Source organism: Mus musculus, chromosome 17, assembly GCF_000001635.26.
Source record: "Mus musculus strain C57BL/6J chromosome 17, GRCm38.p6 C57BL/6J".
NCBI lineage: Eukaryota > Metazoa > Chordata > Mammalia > Rodentia > Muridae > Mus > Mus musculus.
In genome coordinates this window covers 32451997-32471418 of record NC_000083.6, presented here as the reverse complement: position 1 = coordinate 32471418, position 19422 = coordinate 32451997, and the positions used below count along the sequence as shown (strand labels likewise).

The 19422-nt window shown below is 46.1% G+C and overlaps 1 protein-coding gene across 2 annotated transcripts in view; it reads right to left on the bottom strand.

Moving 5' to 3' along the window:
* Cyp4f39 (cytochrome P450, family 4, subfamily f, polypeptide 39) overlaps positions 1–18722 on the bottom strand; it is a 40624-nt gene extending 21902 nt beyond the window's left edge. Inside the window, exons 1-4 of one of the 2 annotated variants that reach the window (NM_177307.3) lie at positions 18623–18696; positions 5838–5940; positions 2736–2958; positions 471–615 (exon numbers count right to left, since the gene is read on the bottom strand). In NM_177307.3, coding sequence (NP_796281.1) covers positions 471–615; positions 2736–2957 — 367 coding nt within the window. In that variant the 5' untranslated portion in view covers position 2958; positions 5838–5940; positions 18623–18696. Of the gene's footprint in view, positions 1–470; positions 616–2735; positions 2959–5837; positions 5941–18622 lie in introns of both variants that reach the window. The other variant, XM_006524423.3, reaches the window with a different exon arrangement.
* Between the last annotated feature and the right edge of the window lie 700 nt (positions 18723–19422).

Here is a 19422-nt window from a genome sequence, read left to right as displayed (position 1 = left end):
AAGGAGCCCTTGGAGCAGAGTGTTGAGGATGTGAGAACTCATCTGGCACACTTGGGATAAGTGGTGACAGCAGACAGGGGTACTAGCTTCTGTTTCCCTGCCAGCAGGCTGCCCACTGGGCCGCCGAAATGCTTGGTCATGGTAGGCATGTCACAGTCTTAATGAATGGACTGTCATGGCCTACAATTGAACGACAATTACTTACCAAAACCTTGAATAAGTCAGTTGCTTAGATGTGACTCCAGCAGGTGCGCCTGAGACTTACAATGTTCCTGAAACTCTTGCACACCACCCCACAATTGTCCATGTTCTCACAACCTGCTTTGCCGGCCCCAGTTTGGTGAACTTCTATCCATCCCTCAAACACTTACTCAAGGCACACTTCCTGTGGGGCACCCACATGTCTGTAACCCTAGAAGGGTTCTGGGAGTTTCAAGTTGACTCATCCCTCTGCGGTCCAACCTGCCTACCTGAGGCACCCAACACAGGCTTGATGTAATCAGGATGAACAAGCACCAGGAGAGGCAAGAAAGGTCCAACCCATGCCAGGATGATGTGGTGCATGGTGTCCAGCACCTTCTTCTCGTTTTGAAGGCCCTTCTCATTGGGAAGATACTGTGGCAGATAGAAAGGGGCAATGAGGACCTGACAGCTCGGCTTAGTCTGTCCCTCCCTCCCTCCCCCTCCTCTCCCTCTCACTACTCTCTCTTCCCTCTAGAACACCAAAAGCAAAGACATGGTGCCTTGCTGAGCTTCCCTGAGTTGCTCCCCACTCTAAAACAAGAAAGAACAATGGGGCTGGGGCGTGGCTCAGGGATAGAGCTCCTGACCAGAATCCCCCAGTGAGGGTTTGGGGACATGCCTGTGGGGTAGAATGTGTGAGATATTGCCTCATATGTGTGAGAACCTGGATTCCAAAGACAGCATAGGAGAGAGAGAGAGAGAGGAAGAGAGAGAGAGAGAGGCCCAGATCTGACTGGCCTGTGACTATGTGTGTAGCGAATAATTATCTTTATCCTTCCTCTAGATCAGTGGTTCTCAGTCTTCCTAATGCCACAACACTTTAATAAAGTTCCTCATGTTATGGTGACCTCCAACCATAAAATTATTTTCACTGCCACTCCATAACGGCAATTTTGCTACTGAAAACCATGATGTAAATATCTGTGTTTTCCAATGGTCTTAGACCATCCCTGTGAAAGGGTCATTCTATCTCTGAAGGGGTTGGAGCTCACAGGTTGAAAACCACTGCTCTACATGATAACAGGGAGCCACAGTGGTACGTGAGCAAGAGAGGGTCGTGACTAGAATCCAGAAGATGGTCATTTCAAGGCCAGCCCAGATACAAAAGACAAGGTCTTTCTACGTTGCCTAAGACAGACTCCTAAGTTCAGTAACTCCTTCAGTAACTGGGACTAGAGGTTTGTGTTACCATGCAAACTAATCTTTGTGTCTTGAATGGGTTGTAGCCATGGTCCTAAGCTGGGCTTCTCAGTTCTTGCTTAGCTCCCTAACTTTTTAAAGAGACCCTTGGTGTCTCAGACATGATTGCTCACAACTGTAATCTCAACACTCATAAGGCTAAGGCAAGAGGACTCACTGTGATCTTGAGGCTAGCCTGGGATACATATGAATTCCAGACCAATCTGAGCTGCAGAGTGAGACTCTGTCTCAAAGGAAAAATTAAAAGCAAAAATAGGTAGTCAGGCATGCTGACATATGTCTGTAATCCCAACACTCAAAAGACTGAGGCAAGAAGATTATGAGTTTGAAGTTAGTCTGGCCTACATGACAAGACTTTGTTTTAAAAAAACAAACAAACAAATAAACAAATGCAAGGAGAGAGTTTGAATCCCAGTGTAGCATCACAGCATTCCAATAATGATGGTGTACACCTTTAGTGCCTTTAATTCCAGCCCTTGGGAGACAGACACATGCAGACCTGCGAGTTCAAGACCAGCCTGGTGTACATACCAAGTTCTAGGACAGTCAGAGCTACATAGAGAGGTCATGTCTCAAAACAGAACAAACAAAAGAGTGAGAGTAGATTCACCCCAAGAGGTAAAGTTAAAAAAGCAGAATCTCCAGGAGCCCCCTCCTTGCCCCCACTCTGGGCCCTGGGCCCCAAATTTTGTGGGGACCAGTACTTCCCTGCTTCTGGTAGCTTTAGAACTATTTAAAAAAAAAACTTTACCTTTTTTTTACTACTTTTTATTTAGTTTTTAATAATTTATTATTTTATGTGCATTGGTATTTTGCCTACATGTATGTCTGTGTGAGAGCCTCAGATCTTGTTCCTGCAGACAATTATGAGCCAGACATATGCGGGTGCATGGGAATTGAACCTGGGTCCTCTAGAAGAGCATTCAGAGCTTAGCCACTGAGACATTCATTTCTCCAGCCATTCTCCCCACCCCGGTTGCTGTTGATGCTGTTCTAGGCATGGATAATTTTCTTTAAAAAGCAATTGGTTATGCCTATAACTGTACCGCCGCTATTGTACACGTGGGTACATCTTGCCTGGCATTCAGCTCCAGTAAGACCACTGATGCCATTTAACCCCCAGTGGCCTGCATTACAGCTTCCAAAACTATGAAAGCTAGCCAGCAGGAGACAGTTTATAGTCAGCTCTGCCTCCTCCCAACTGTGTGAGCCTGGGCAAATTGCTTGCCCTCTCTGAACTTTGGTCTCCTACTTCTAACCCAGCCTGCCCAGCTCTGCCCCTGCACACTCACCATGCTCATGTGACCCAGCAGCCAGTGGCGGCCTGGAGGCTCTGGGAAGCAGCTCAGCTTGCGACAGGTAATGCGGAAGTCACTAAATAATTTGAATGCCCGCACCAGCAGGCGGAAGAAGAAGAAAAGGACCAATAGCAGCAGAGCCGACACAACATACACTCGAAAGGCTGTCTTCTCCAGCCCCAGAAGCTGCAACAGGTAGTCGGTGAGGGGCAGCATCCTAAGAGACACACAGGAACCAATCAGCGAGGCTAGGAGAAACCCAGGCTCTAGCTTACTTGCTTCACACACAGGAGAGACTCAGCGTCTCTTCCAGCTGACCTACGACCTTCACTTTGTCAGCACAAACGTCTTTCTTAAAACAGACAAACAAACAAAAAATCCAAAAAACAAAAACAAACCCACTGTGGCCGGGCAGTGGTGGCACGCACCTTTGTTCCCAGAACTCGGAAGGCAGAGGCAGGTGGATCACTGAGTTTGAGGCCAGCCTGGTCTATAGAGTGAGTTCTAGGACAGCCCAGGCTACACAGAGAAACCCTGTCCCCCAAAAAATAAATAAATAAAAATAACATTTTAAAAAGTCTCATGTTTATGTGTTTCTGTGGGGTGAAGGGTTATGCTTGTGCGTTCAGTGCCTATAGAGGTTCGGAGAGGGCTTAGGAGTTACAAGGAACCACCTGAAGTGGGTGCTAGGCCTCGAACTCAAGTCCTCTAGAAGAGAAGCGGTGCTTGAAACTGCTGAGCCACCTCCCCAACCCTACTTTTTCACCCTTATTTCCTTTTCTACTTATTTATTTGTGTATTTATGTATGTATGCATTTTGCATTTGTTTATTTATTTATGTGTTTATTTTGCAGTACTGGAGATGTTACACCCAGCAAGTGTTCTAACCTCCCTCCATGAACCCAGCCCCAGGGCACCCTCTTGATCCTCCTATTATTGGGCTTTCTCTGCCTGGGCACAGATGGTCAGAGTCCTGGGAGGTAACACACACACACACACACACACACACACACAGTAGCCCTCAACCAATGTCCCAAGGGTCTTGGTAAACCAACTAACTCTCTCTCTCTCTCTCTCTCTCTCTCTCTCTCTCTCTCTCTCTCTCTCTCTCTCTCTCGTGTGTGTGTGTGTGTGTGTGTGTGTGTGTGAAGTGTGTGTAATAACACTGATAACACTGAGACATTAATCCCAGCAGAATTAACTCCAGCAGCCCAAAGCAAGAGCGTGCTTGATTGGCTTTCTCCCTTCCCTTTCTTACTATCTTCTCTTTTCCTTTTTCTTCTTACTTTTTTCAGTCTAAAGTGAAGATTCACATAATATACAACATCATGTTTTATAATATTTGGAAGTTTAAATGTTTAATTGTGGGTATGTGTCTGTGTACTCATGTGCAGGTGCCTTCAGAGACTAGAACAGTGGGTCCCTCTGGGACCGGAGTTATTGGCAGTTGTGAGTCACCAAACATGGGTGCTGGGAGCAGAATTCACCTTCTCTGTAAGAGCAGGGCACACAGTAAGTCATCATCCGAGCCCCTAAAATGCCATCGTTAAATGAGCAATTCATATAATAGAATATTATTTGGCCACAAAAAAAGAACAGTTTATTTTGGCCAAATAGGTTCAGGAAAACATAATGTTAAGTAAAATGAGGCACTCAATCTTCTTTCACTGGTTCATTGATCAATTGAACAGTGTCTTGCTATATAGCCCAGGTTAGCTTTAACTCTTGATGTCAAGTTATACTCAGTTTCACCCTTCAAGTAGTTGGGGCTGCAGTTTTGTGCAACCATGTGGGTCAAGTAAAATAAGTGAAATGCAGAAAAATAAATTGCAGGCCAAGCATGGTAGCACACATCTACATTCCCACTACAAAGGAAGCTGAGACAGGGGGATTACAAGTGAGGCTAGCCTGGGTGCTATAGCTAGACATTTTCAGATGAGAGAGGCAGGCAAGAAGGGAACATCAATTCTCTCTCATGTGCGAATACATTCTTTTAAAGTTCTTTGAGGTATAATGGTGATTATTTAGAGTCTGAGAAGAAAACTGGACCTGATAGCACACGCCAACAATCCCTGCTACTCCAAAGACTGAGGTAAGAGGATTAAAAAAATCAAGGTCTGAGGGGCTGAAGAGATGGCACAGTCGTTAAGAACACTTCATGCTTTTCCAGAGGACCCAAGTTTTGTTCCCCGCACACAACCTCAGGCAGCTCACAACCACCTGTAACTCCAGCTCCAGAGGATCTGACGCCCTCTTCTGGTTTTTTCAGGCATCTATGTACATGTGCATGCACATATATATCCTCACACGCACACATACACATACACATAAAAGTGAAAGAAAAGAAATCATATCCAAGGTTTGTCCCAGATCACACAGTAAGTTCCAGGCCAGACCAAAAACTTAATGAGACTGTCTCAAATATATATTTCTGGAAGCCAAGTGTGGTGGTGTTGGCCTGAAGCCAGCCTGGGATTCAGAGTATGTGCAGAGCCAGAACTGCCAGAGAATAGACCCCATCACAAGAATAAATAATTAATAAAAATTATGAAATTAATAAGGAAGTGCATTTTCCACTGGCATTTAGCAATTTGACAAAATTGTGCAGCCACTGCCTCCCTGCAGCACTTTCATCAGAACAATACCCAGTGTCCATTAGCAGTCACGTCCATACAAATTTTGACATCTACTAATCTCCCTTCCTTTTTTTCTCTTGACCTTTTAAAACAGACATGGTCTCATGTAGAGCAGGCTAGCCTCAAACTTTCTGGTAGCTAAGGCTGGATCTTTTCCTCTTGCTGAGCAGTGCCTCCCAAGTGCTAGGATGCCACAGTGAAGGATCCCAGACTGTTTACTCAGTGCCTGGTCTCCCTTGTGTTTCTATGGGTTTCCTTCTCTTCTTGCCTGGCTCATTCCCTCGACCTGTTTCAAGGGCAGCCACCCTGCCAGGACCGTCACTAGGATCTTTGTACTGCTGACAAGCCACGCTTTGGTTCACTTGCTCATCTGTTGATGGATACTTGGTCTGTCTCCATCTCTGGGGATAGGGAAACATGCTCCTCTTCAACATGTACATGTAAGTGTTCCCTCTGGTACCTGCTTTCAATTCTCTTGGCTTTCTTCTTTCTTTACTGGTATTTGCTGAAACTGCTTCTCAGAGAAGTTGTCGGGACTCAGATCCTTGACTTTGGGCCAGCTCCTGAAGGGAATAAACCAGTGACAGGAGGTAAAAAGTGAGCAGGGCTGCATGCTCTGCAGACTTAGCCCCACACACCACAGGGCTGTGAAGCCATCCTCTCTGGGAATCCCACAAGGACCAGGAAGTCGACTCTCAGCTCAGTTCCTTCAATCCAAGGAAGAATTGAGTACCAGGGTCGTGTCTCAGCTGCAGAGTGCCTGCCTAGAGTGTCCCCAGCGAGAGGCTGGGGTGTGGCTCTGGGGTAGTCTTTCTGCCTAGAATTCCCCAGTGAGGGGCTAAGACATGACTCAGGAGCAGAACCCTGGCTCAGCATGCCCAAAGCCCCTAGCTTAATTCCTAGCACTGCAAAAGTGAAGTAGAAGAAAATAAAGTTTTGGTGAAGAAGTGGAGAAACTGGAACCTGTGCGCACCACAGAGGAGAAAGCAAACAGTTCAACGACTTCAGAATGCACTCTGCTTGTTCCTTTGAGAACGAAACAGATGGCAGTGTGTGGTAGTGCCTGCTCTTTCCAGCACTCAGAGGATTGAGGCAGGAGTTCAAGTCCATCCTCAAGTACACCAGGTGTCTAATTCTAGCCTGAGCTACATGAGACCTTATCATTCTATTAAACATGTGCATACATGCATGCAAGTGTACAGAGAGAGAAAAAACCAAAGAGATGGCTCCATGGGTAAAGGCACTCGACATCAAGTCTGATCATTTGAGGTTGATTGCCAGGACCCACATGGTGGAAGGAGAGACTCAATTCTCATAAGTTGTTCTATGACCTCTACATGTATGCCGTGGCGTGTGTTCACGCACACACACATACACACACAAGAGCTAAGTCCAGCAAGTCCACCTCTGGGTGTATATCCAGATGAAAGATATCAGTTATTTGTACAGCCTGTCCATAGCAGCAATATTCACACAGCCAAAAAGCACAAACCACCCTATTGTCCCTAGACAGGTGAGTGAATAAGTAAGAGATGGTTATATACATATGGAAGAGTATTATTCAGTGAAGACCAGGAAGGAGAAATCAGGCATATGCTGTGCTACAGGGGAATCCAGGGGACATTATACTCCATGAAATAAGCCCACCTCAGAAAGATCAATATTAGCTAGACATTCATTGTAGCTCATGAATGTAATCCCAGCATTTAGGAGGTTGAAGCAGGAGGATTGTGCATTCAAAGTCAACCTGATTTATATTGTAAGTCTCTGACTTGTACAACAAACAAGAAGCAAATAAATGGAAAACCAAAGCAACAATGCTGTCCTATTTATCTAAGGCTCTGGAGTCATTTGAGATCTGGAGAGGGGAAGCGGAGTGGACGATTCAACGGGCAAAGGAGAGCCACCTGCTAGGCGTGTATAACGGGACAGCTTTCATAGCATGGAGATGGGTGGCTGTACCACATAGTGAATGTGCTCTGTGCTGCTGAATGAGACCCCAAAACAGCGGCAGAAGGGGAATTTCTGTAGACTCTATTCTATTACAATTTAAAGCTATTTATTGGGCGTTTCAGATCGGTCGGTGGATGAAAATGCTTGCTGTGAAAGTCTGATGCCTTGAGTTTAATTCCCCAGATCCCAGTGTGGGAGAAGAGAGCCAACTACACCAAGTAGTCCTCTGATATTTCACACAGGAGTCATGGATAAACTCACATACACAAAATAAATGTAATAAAATTAAAAATAAATAGAACTACAAAAACAGGTGCGAACATGTAAACCTATGAGCCCAGGGTTGGGGAACAGATGCAAGTGCAGGGCTGGAAACTTGGCAGATTTCAGAAGCCACAAAAGGACAAACTCAAGTTCAGTGAGAGACCCCACCCTAAGGAAAGAAAGTAAAGAGAAGGGACACCTGAAGTCCTCCACTGGCCTCCGCATGCATTCACCAGCACCCAGGCATGTACACAGACACACACACTTACACGAGTATAGGCCAAGAAGAGCAGCTGTGTTCCCTTTGGAAGACTCTGAGTCAGGGGCAGAAGAAGTAAGCATCTTCCCAAACTGAAACACAATAGCTCTGTGTGTCAAGTCCCAGGCAGATGCTCAAAAGTAGTCATGCAAGCTGGGCATTGTGGTGCAGGGTCTGTAATGCCAGCACTCAGGAGGCTGAGATAGGTGAGTCACTCTGAGACCAAAGCCATTCTAAGTCTGGGTTACACACTGAGACCCTGTATCAAAACAAAACAAAACAAAACAACCCACAACCAGGCAAGGCGACACACGCCTTTAATCCTAGCACTCAGGAGACAGAGGCAAGTGAATCTCTGTGAGTTTGAGGACAGCCTGGTCTACAAAGTGAGTCCAAGACAGCCAGACCACACAGAGACACCCTGTCTTGACAAACCAAGGATAGATAGATAGATAGATAGATAGATAGATAGATAGATAGATAGATAGATAGAGACAGACAGGATTTTTAAATAACAAATCTTTAAAGGGGGCCTGGAGAGGTGTCTCAGAGGTTTCGCAGAGCACTGACTGCTCTTGTGGAGGACATGGGTTTGATTCTCAGCACCCTACGGTGGTTCCCAACCATCCACAACTCCAGTTCCAGGGGATCCAGTGCCCTCTTCTGACCTCTGTGGATGCCCTGCATATACAGGATTCATAGGCAAATATGCAGAAAACATTTATATGCTCTATAGAGTGAGTTCCAGGATAGCCTAGGCAACAGAGAAACTCTGTATCAAAATACAAAAGAAAAGAAGAGAAGAGAAGAGAAGAGAAGAGAAGAGAAGAGAAGAGAAGAGAAGAGAAGAGAAATGAAGGAGGAGGAAGTGGGAGAGAGGGGGAGAAGAAGAAGAAGAGGGGAGGGGAACGGAGAGAGGGGGAATGGGGAGAAGAAGAGAGAGGGAAGGGGAAGGGAGGGGGAGGGAGTGAGGAGGAGGAGGAGGTAGGTAGCATTTCACCTGCACAGCTCCCAAGGACACACACCCTAAGAAGTATCCATAACTCTATTTGTTTAACAATTTAACAGTAGCTGATGGAAAGTCTTCTGGCAAGGCCAGGGAAGCCAGTCCCATCCATTGAGATCCTTTCCAAAGTGCCTCCGCCTACCACACCCTCACTAAGTGCTCCTTATGTTTTGTTTTGTTGGTGGTGGTTTTTTTTTTTTTTTCAAAACACTGGGTGGCAGATACCTTCAGAGGCCCAGTGATGTGTGTGACTCAGTTCTAGGCGTTGGAACTAACGTGGTGAACATGACAGACGTGGCCCTGGCTCATGAGGGAGGAGACCAGGTACAAGGTATCTAATGAGGGAGCAGAGGGGAGTAGCATTTAGGAACATTCTTTTAGTAAAATTTACATGAATTTATTTATTTGTGGGTCATGGTATCATGCTGAGGTCAGAGGAAATTTTGCAGGAATTGGTTGTCTCCTTGCACCATATTTGGTCAAGGGATCAAACTCTTGGCTATTAATCTCTTGGCAAGTAGCTGCACCTGTTGATCCATCTCTCCAATGTGGTACTTTCTAACCCCAGAATCTGTGTTGGGGGCCTTCCTCCCTTCTTTCTTTCCTCCACCCTCTCCCTTTTTTCTGTCTTTGTTTACTTTTAAATTACATCTATTTATTCAGATATTTATCTCCACTCTGTGTGTGGAGGCAGAAAACAACCTTCAGGAACTGTTTTTTTTTTCCTTGAGAGTCCAGGTATTGAACTCAGGTCATCAGACTCCGTGGCAGGTGCCTTTACCCACTGAGCCATCTTCCCAGATTCATTTCTTACTTATTCATTTGTTTGTTTCTTTCTGACTTGCTTGTTTGCTTGCTTTCAGTTTTCATGGGTGCTGGTGTAATGCATGGCAGGCTTCATTCTCAACTGCTCTCTGTCTTGCTCCCATAACCACTACTGTCTCTCATTGAACCTACAGCTCACTGGTTTGATTAACTAGCTGGCCAGCAAGTCTCACGGAGCCTCCTCTCCCTGCTTCTCCAGAGGGGAAGACTCATATTTTCGTGCCCAGTGTTTCATGTGGGTGCTGAGAACCGAATTCGGATCTGCATGCTCGCCAGCTAACGCATCTAAATGCTTGTCAGGCCTATGCTCTAACACACGCCGTATCTTCAGCCTGGCTCTGCAGCCTGTTAGGAATTCCCACTGCCAACATTCTCTTTCTCACCGAGGATCCTTTCCCCTGGGCCAGTGTAGAGTCCTCTTGGTCATGCAAGTTGTAGGTTCTGGGGGTTCTTCCCTGTATCCTCTCCCCTTCTTCCTGGGGGACCCCATACCAGTCCCAGGTCTTCAGCAATCTCATATCAGAGCTGTTTTCTGTTTCAGTTCCCAACAATGTTTCCCCGTCCTGTGTTTAGAAGAATCCCAAATACTCAGATTTGCCTCATCCCCTCCCTGCATCAAAACTAAACATGTTTTTATTAAGGTAGATAGATAGATAGATAGATAGATAGATAGATAGATAGATAGATAGATAGATAGATAGATAGGTTCTCCAGGCTGGGGAGTGGCTTTGTGTGGGAAGATGTCTCAGCAGTTAAAAACACTTACTGCTCTTGCAAAGGACCTGACCAGTTCCCAGCACCCACAACAGCCAGCGCACAACCACAAATAACTCCAGCTCCAGTGGTTTCCCAAGCCCTGCAGTTATGAGTGTGCGCAAGTGTATATGCATGCATCCAGGCATATGCATACATGGTGTCTTTAAAAATTAATTTTTAAAGGATTTATTTATTTACTATATGTAAGTACACTGTAGCTGTCTTCAGACACTTTTTTTCTTCTCTCTCTGGCCCAAAGGTTTCTTTTATTTATTATATGTAAGTACACTTAGTGACACCCCATAAGAGGGCATCAGATCTCATTATGGATGGTTGTGAGCCACCATGTGGTTGCTGGAATTTGAACTCAGGACCTTCGGAAGAGCAGTCGGTGCTCTCAACCACTGAGCCATCTCTCCAGCCCCTAAAAATTAATTTTTAAAAACACTAGGAAAAAAATTAATGTATAGCAACACCATTTCTATATTAAATGCCACTACAATAGAATGCTTTTTATATAGTTTTAAGCAAAAGGAGAGGGAGGGGGATTTTTAGGTTACACAGGCTCTCTCCAACAATTAATTTTTTTTAATCTCTTTTTCTGAGTGGGTCAATTCAACAAAAGGAATCTTGGCTGGAGGACTCCTGGCTTTGATTCTGAAGGCTGGGTACACAAGGGGCACTACACAAGGATAGGAAGGGCTCTGTGCCCACCTCACCTCATCCCACGTTAAGTGTGGACTCCAGCCTACCTGAGGTCACACTCTCAGTTCTGCTCCTGGGGGAAGGTACTAAGTCTCCAACTGAGACTCTCTTGGGTAAGGTAGTTCCTCGTCTGAAGAATGGGAATAATTTGAAAAGGTCTATTGGATGTCCAAGAAAGGCCTTGATCAACAACATACTGGGGCCTGCTTCAGCAGATAAACGTGTTTGCTTCCAAGCCCGGTAACCTGAATCCAGCCTCCCAACTCCTCATGGTAAAAGGAGAGAACCAACTCCTGCAGGCTGTTCTTTGGACCTCACATCTACTCCCTGGCTGTGTGTCACCCCACCAATATAAATAAATGTGGGATTTCTTTTGTTGTGTTTTTAGATAGGGTAATCCTGGTAGTTTGAATATGCTCGACCCATGGGAAGTGGCACTATTAGGAGGTATGGTCATGTTGGAATAAGTGTGGCCCTGTTGAAGGAAGTGGGTCACTGCAGGGGTGAGCTTTAAGGTCCTATGCTAACCTCCACTCAGTGCAGAAGAGTCCCTCTTCCTAGCTGCCTGCAGAAGAGAATCTCCTCCCGACTGCCTTTGAATCAAGATGTAGAAGTCTCGCTCCTCTAGCACCATGTCTGCCTGGATACTGCCATGCTTCCCACCATGATGATAATGGACTGAATCTCTGAAACTGTAATCCAGTCCCAATTAAATGTTTGCCTTTATACGTGGTGTCTCTTCACAGCAATGAAACCCTAACTAAGACAATCGCACTATATAGCACCTGCTGGCCTGGATCTTACTATGTAGACAAGGCTGGATTTGAATTCACAGATATCCACCTGCCTCTGTTTCCCAAGTGCAGAGATTAAAGGCAAGGGCTACCATGCTACAAGAAATTTTTAACTTCACTGGAACCAGAAATGATGGAGCATGTCTGTAATTCTAAGACAATCATGAGTTCATGGATTTCAGATCCAGACCTCATTTCAAGAAAGAGAGAGGGGGGAGGAAGAGGGGGAGAGAAGGAGAGGGAGAGACAGAAACAGAGAGAAAGAGAGGGAGAGGGGGATGGAAGAAGAGGGGGAGAGGGGGAGGGAGGGAGGGAGGGAGAGAGAGAGAGAGAGAGAGAGAGAGAGAGAGAGAGAGAGAGAGAGAGAGAGAGAACAGCTCCCTGGGTAAAAGCATTTGCTATGCAAACATGAGGACTGAGTTCAGATTTCTATCACCCACATAGAATCAGAGAAAGCTGACATGGCAGCATAAACTTGGAAGCTCAATGCTGTTTGGGGGCAGGGCAGTAAGACATGAGGATAACCATGCTTGTTGCTGGTCAGTCTAACACAACAGCAATGAGCTCCAGGTTTGATGGGAGACTTTATTTCAACAGAGTAAATTGCAGAGTGGGTTCCTCCTCTGGCCTCCACGTGCACATCTACAAATGAATTCACATGTTCAGTTGCACATGTGTGCATGCAAGTACATTCTCGAGTACACACACACACACACACACACACACACACACACACTACAAAAAGTTTTGAGGGCCAGCAAGATGACTCACAGGTAAAGGTGCTCGCTGACAAGCCTAACAACCTGAATTCAATCCCTGACGCCCACATGGTGAGTGAAGAAAACCAATTCCTTCAAGTCAACTCTGAATCTTCACATGAGTCTTTAATCCCTGCCTTGAGAGACAGCTCTCTCTCTCTCTCTGAGTTTGGGGCCTACCAGGATTACATAGTGAGTTCCAGGCCAACTACAGCTAAATTGTGAGATCCTGTCTTTAAAAAAAAAAAAAAAAAAAACCAAACTGAAGTGTAGCCACCACAGGAAACAACTAGGTTGTTTCACATAAAATTAAACCTTACTTTATCATGTGACCAAGTATTCTATTTTCAGGTGTATACCCAAAAAACTGGAAAACAACTATTCAAAGAATTTTTATATCAGTATGATTCACAACTGTCAAAAAAGAAGAAAACTCCCAAGTGCTCACCACAGATGAAAAGATGATGATATATTTACACAATAAAATGTTAGTCAGACATGAGAAAGAATACGGCTGTTACAATGTTAGAAGATGAATGGACCTGAAAACATAACTGTAAGTAAAAGACATCAGGCACAAAGGCCACACACATCATCTGTGACCCTAGAAATGAAAAATGTTCAGAGTACAAACAGCCACAGGAATAGAGAGCAGATTAGTGAGTGCTGGGGTCAGGGGAGAGGAGTGGCGAGCGACTGTTGATGGGTATGAGGTCTCCTTTTGGAGCCTTGAAGAGCTGGTGGGTGCCCACCATTTTTGAAGGTACTTAAGGGATAGAGAGATGGTTCAGCAGTTAAGAGCACTGACTGCTCTTCCAGAGGTCCTGAAGTCAATTCCCAGCAACCACATGGTGGCTCACAACCATCTGTAATGGGACCTGATGCCCTCTTCTGGTGTGTCTGAGGACAGCTACAATGTACTCATATAAATAATATAAATAAATCTTTTTTTAAAGGTACTTAAATCAAACATATGTAACCTGTGCACTGTAAGAGTTGTTTCAGTGGAGGAATACAGCTAAGTAGTAGAGTGTGAGCAGAGTATGCACAAGAACATGACAGTGTGTGCCAGAGCATGACAGTGTGTACCAGGGCATGACAGTGTGTTATCATGGCATGACAGTGTGTGCCAGGGTATGACAGTGTGTGCCAGGGTATGCCAGTGTGTGTCAGGGCATGACAGTGTGTGTCAGGGCATGACTGACAGTGTGTTATCAGGGCATGACAGTGTGTGTCAGGGCATGACAATGTGTGTCAGGGCATGACAGTGTGTCAGGGCAAGACAGTGTGTTATAAGGGCATGACATTGTCTTATCAGGGCATGACAGTGTGTGCCAGGGCATGACAGTGTGTGTCAGGGCAAGACAGTGTGTTATCAGGGCATGACAGTGTCTTTTCAGGGCATGACAGTGTGTGCCAGGGCATGACAGTGTATGCCAAGGCATGACAGTGTGTGTCAGGGCATGACTGACAGTGTGTTATCAGGGCACAACAATGTGTGTCAGGGCATGACAGTGTGTTATCATGGCATGACAGTGTGTATCAGGACATGACAGTGTGTTATCAGGGCATGACAGTGTGTGCCAGGGCATGACATTGTGTGCCAGGGCATGACAGTGTGTGCCAGGGCATGACAGTGTGTCCCAGGGCATGACAGTGTGTATAAGAACATGACAGTGTGTGCCAGGGCATGAATGTGTGCAAGAACATGACAGTGTGTGCCAGGGCATGACAATGTGTGCAAGAACATGACAGTGTGTGTCAAGGCATGAGAGTGTGTGCAAGGCCATGGATTCTGTCCTTAACAAAATAGTTAATTTTATAGTAAGTAGCTAAGCCTCAATAAAAAAATGCACATATGGGTCCCAAAAGATCGTTCAGTGGGTAAAAGTGTTTGCCACATATGCCTGATGACTTCAGTTCAATGCCAGGAACCCAGATTAAAAACATATACTGTTCTTCCAGAGGACTAGAGTTCAGTTCCCAGCACCCATAGTGGGGTCTCCCAGGTGCCTCCGACTCCAGCTCCAGAGGACCTGACACTCTTTCCTGCCCTCCACGGGTACCTACACTCATGTGCACAACCACACATATATATATGTTTGCACAAATCGTTACAAATATAAAAGAGTAGCAACAACACAATAGCCAGGTGTGGTGGTGCAGGCTGCAATCCCAGCATTTGGGAGGCCAAGGTAGGATGCAGGATGATCAAGAGTTTAAGGCCAGCATGAGCTATACAGTAAGACTGTTGTTTGGTTTGGTTTGGTTTTTAAGGCAATATTGATCCAACAAGAAGGCTCAGGCTCAGTATGAAAAGGTGTTTACCAACACACACCACACACACACACACACACACACACACACACTCTATAAATAAATGTAGTAAAATTTAAAATTTTGGGGCTGGGTATAGTGGTACACACTTTTAATCCCAGCCACTCAGAAGGCAGAGACAGGTAGATCTCTGTGAGTTCAAGGCTAGCCTGGTCTACAAAGGGAGTTCTAGAATAGCCAAAACTACATAGTGAGACCCTGAGAGAGAGAGAGAGAGAGAGAGAGAGAGAGAGAGAGAGAGAGAGAGAGAGAGAGAAACAACAACTGGATTTATCTCTTGAAGTTGTTGGGAATGGTTTTGGACTGAAATAGTGTCTTGCTGGGTGGTGGTGATGCACATCTTTAATCCCAACACTCAAGAGGCAAAGGCAGACAAATGACTGTGAATTTGAGGCCAGCCTAGTCTACAGAGCAAGTTCCAGGACAACCAAGGTTACACAAAAAGATACTCTGTCTCTGAGAAGTGGGGAGGGAGGGAGGGAGAAAAGGAGGAAGGGTGAGGGAGAGAGGAGGAGAAAAAAAGAAAAGAAAAAGGGAAAGGAAAAGGAAAGAAGAAAAGAAAAGAAAAGAAAAGAAAAGAAAAGAAAAGAAAAGAAAAGAAAAGAAAAGAAAAGAAAAGAAATAGTGTTTTATAGCCTAGGCTAGGACAAACTTTCTCAATAGCCCAGGCTGGCCTGGAACTCAAAATCCTCCTACCTCACTCAGCCTCTAAAGTGCTGGGATAACAGGCATAAACTGATGCCTACAGCTTATTAGTATTTTTGCAGAAGTAAAGGAAATGAGACTGAGCGTGTGCCTCAGTTAGTGGGGTGCTTGCCTAGTATGCAAGCTCTGTGTTTGATCTCCAGCATCACAGAACACTAGATGTGATGGCACTGCCTGTAATCCCAGCACCTGGGAGGTAGAGGCAGGTGAATCAGAAGGTCAAGGGCATCTTCAGCTACATAGTCAGTCTGAAGCCAGCCTGGGCTGCAAGAGACACTCTCTTAGCAAAATAAAAGTTGGAACAAATTTAAAGCAGCACCCTAAGAAGCCTGTGGAAGGCTAGCAGGGCCATTTCTTCCATGAACCAGACCCTACTGTCATCCCAGTCTGCCCCGGGAGTGCCTTAGCACTCCACCCCTTCTGCTTAGAACTGCCTTATCTGGCATCAGTGGTACCAACGACCAACCCTGCAGCCCAGCCCAGCCCACACCCAGGGAGCCTAGTTTGACTGGTTAGGCTGGTAAATTGCCAGTCAGGGACTTGTTATACAAGGTATGTGGGATCACAAAAAAGAACCCAGGATATGGATCCTGGCCAGTGCCAGGCACTGCATACTGCCTTTTCTTGAGGGTCAAGTATTGGCCAGGGAACATCCCAAAGTTGACACATCACCCCACAAAACAGCTCCCCTTTCCCAGCCTATCTGTTTCCTGTCCCAGCCTACCCTTTACTCTCAATATAAAATATCTACCTGCCCCTAGAGAGTCCTCCACATCAAAGGGCCACACTCCAGGTCTGGATTGAAAACAGCCCAAATTTCTGGAAATCTGAGGGAAAGCTCAGGGTCAGTTGTAACAACTGAGGATAGAGCCAAGTTGTAAAATCAAGTAGAGAAAAGCCCCATAAAAGCTTGAAACGGGGATGGAGAGATGGCTCAGCGGCTAAGAGCACTGACTGCTCTTCCAAAGGTCCTGAGTTCAAATCCCAGCAACCACGTGGTGGCTCACAACCATCTGTAATGAGATCTGATGGCCTCTTCTGGTGTGTGTCTGAAGACAGCTACAGTGTACTTACATATAATAATAAATAAATCTTTAAAAAATGGGAAAAATAAAAACAGTTCAGTCTTTAAGAAAAAAAAAAAAAAGCTTGAAACGTGTATATTCTTTGTCCCATCCCAAAATAAGCACTGCCTTTAAAAGAAGTTTGAAGGCAGTGGCAACCTGGGACGTAATGACCTCTGCATACCATTGCAAACACGGCACACTTGGACCCAAGCCACAGAAGGGATTCCATAGTGCCCTCTCCCTGGTAACCGTGCCACTTGAGGCAAGTGTCCACACCTCTCTGAGCCCCAGTTGCTTCAGACAGGAATCATATTTCTCCACCTCACAGAGATATGATGACATATAGAATATATATGAGCCATCAAGATGGCTCAGTGGGTAAAAGTACCTACTGCCAAGCTGGACAACCTGGGTTCAGTCCCTGACACCCACGTGCTTGAAGGAGAGAACAGACTGCTGAAAGCTGTTCTGTAGCTTTCACTCTTGTGCTGACATACACAAACACAGACACAGACGCACACAAATTAAAAGCAAAAGTAAACAAAGAAAGTGCTTACTCATTCTCAGGTAGGGCCACCTGATGCTGTCAACATGTCCATCCTTGCTACCTAGACATCTGGGACTTACAGAATAAAGTCCAAGGCTAGTTGAATAGGAGAGATGAGGTCTCATTCTCTGAATGTTTCCCAGGTCATCCAAGCCCCTCTGTGGTTACCAACTCTGGTCACCGCCAAGACATGAGCCCATAGCTAATGTTACCTTTCGGAAACCCAAGCTGGGCTCTACAGAGATGTCGAGGCCATCAGAAAGTGGCCCAGGATTTTGAGGTCAGCCAGGGTTTGTTTGTTCCAATCCCAGCTTGCCCTCTGAATGTCTGTAATCCCCTGCTCCAGCCCTCATCTCCCCCCACAATCAAATCAGGGTCTGGGCAGGGATCTCAGGGGGTTTCATCTTCAAGGCACTTAGATGTTACAGGCTCTTGCTGGAGTCAGCTTCAAGACAGAGAAATTGGGAGGTGGGAGGGGAGGGAAAGAAGGCTTAACTGTGGGGTAATGAATGCACAATGAACTGTGGAGGTATATTAACCAATAAAGGGACTCTTGCCTATGCGGGAGCCAAAGGCAGCCTCTTCCTCCTTATCTCTCACTTCAAGCCAGAGATTTCCCCAAGTAGTGAGCCACAACCCTTTTCAGAGACCAAGGTGGCCAGCCCATCAATAGTTCTAAACCAGTCTGGGCCAGGCCCCTGAAACACCAGACAGCACTTACAGGACAAATCTTTGACTAACTTTCGGGGCTCATAGACAAAGGTAGAGAGGCTGGACCACTGTTTTATTTGCAAAGAAGGGAACTTGGAGATGCTGACACTTCTGTGGATGAGCACAGCATTCCTGACTGCGGCTGGACCACAACCAAAAGACCCATCGGCAAGATGGACAGCTTCAAATATGCTGAAAAAAAAAAACTTGTGTCCCAGAAATACACGCCCAGCTCAGGCTTTCTCTTCAAGACAATAAATACATCAACGACTCAGGCAAACCCTATAAGGAGGTGTCCCAGAACAGAAATCTCTAGCCAAAAAGTGCCCCCTCTCTTTCTACAACCCGCACTCAAAAAGAAGCGACTCCCGGGACACCAGAGCGCGCTCAGGAAATAAAAATGAGCATAATCCCAGCAACCTTTGGGGATACAGCAACATCTTGCTCCTGGTCACTCAACCTCATCACTGGTCGTGGGGTCCTGAAATTAGCTGTGCCCACTGATGTTCGCCCCGCCCCGCCCCGCTAAGGCCACAGTCGCTGGACCCACACACTCACCCGGGTCTCAGCCTGCCGCTCTCGATCCAGATCCGCTTCTTTGACAGTGCAGTCTGACAGCCCCAACCCTTTAAACCTGCCGGGCTGAGCCCCAGCCCTTTACAAGCTTCGGGCTGAGCGCTGAGCCCCGCCTCACAACTCCGGGGCCACGCCCATACTGGCAACGCCCCTGCCCGGTTGCTTGCAAGTCTGGCCCCCAAGATGCAAACCTGAGACAAGGAGGCTGAGACAGACAGAGAAAGAGAGAGCTTAACAGACAAAGAGGGAGGCGTGAAAATGCAGACAACTAAGAGCCTGACCCTTCCGACTCCCTGGTCTTGACTCCTATCAGAGCCTCATTTCCACTCTGGGTCACTCATCTCCAATACCAGAACGGGTTCCCAAGCTTGCACAGGACTTCCTGCACCATCACCTCCGAGACTCTCACTGTTCCACAGGAGTATTCTTTGGGGCCTCTCAAGAGTTCTCAGACTCCATCAGCCCCAGGGCGGAGGGCTACTTGTTTTTCCTGGAGCCTGCCCTACCTGCCCTCCTGGGCCGGATTCTGCAGCTGTTCCTTCAGTCCAAACAATCCCCTCAATCCACTGTCCCAGGACTTGGAAGCAGAAAAATCACAAATTCCAGCCCAGCCTGGACTACTTAAGGAAACCATAGATAGATAGATAGATAGATAGATAGATAGATAGATAGATAGATAGATAGATAGATAGATTAGATGGATGGACGGACAGACAGATAGAGGAGAGATAGAGTAATGAAGAAAAGGGGCTCTGGAGAACTGGGTCAGAGATGTAAAACAC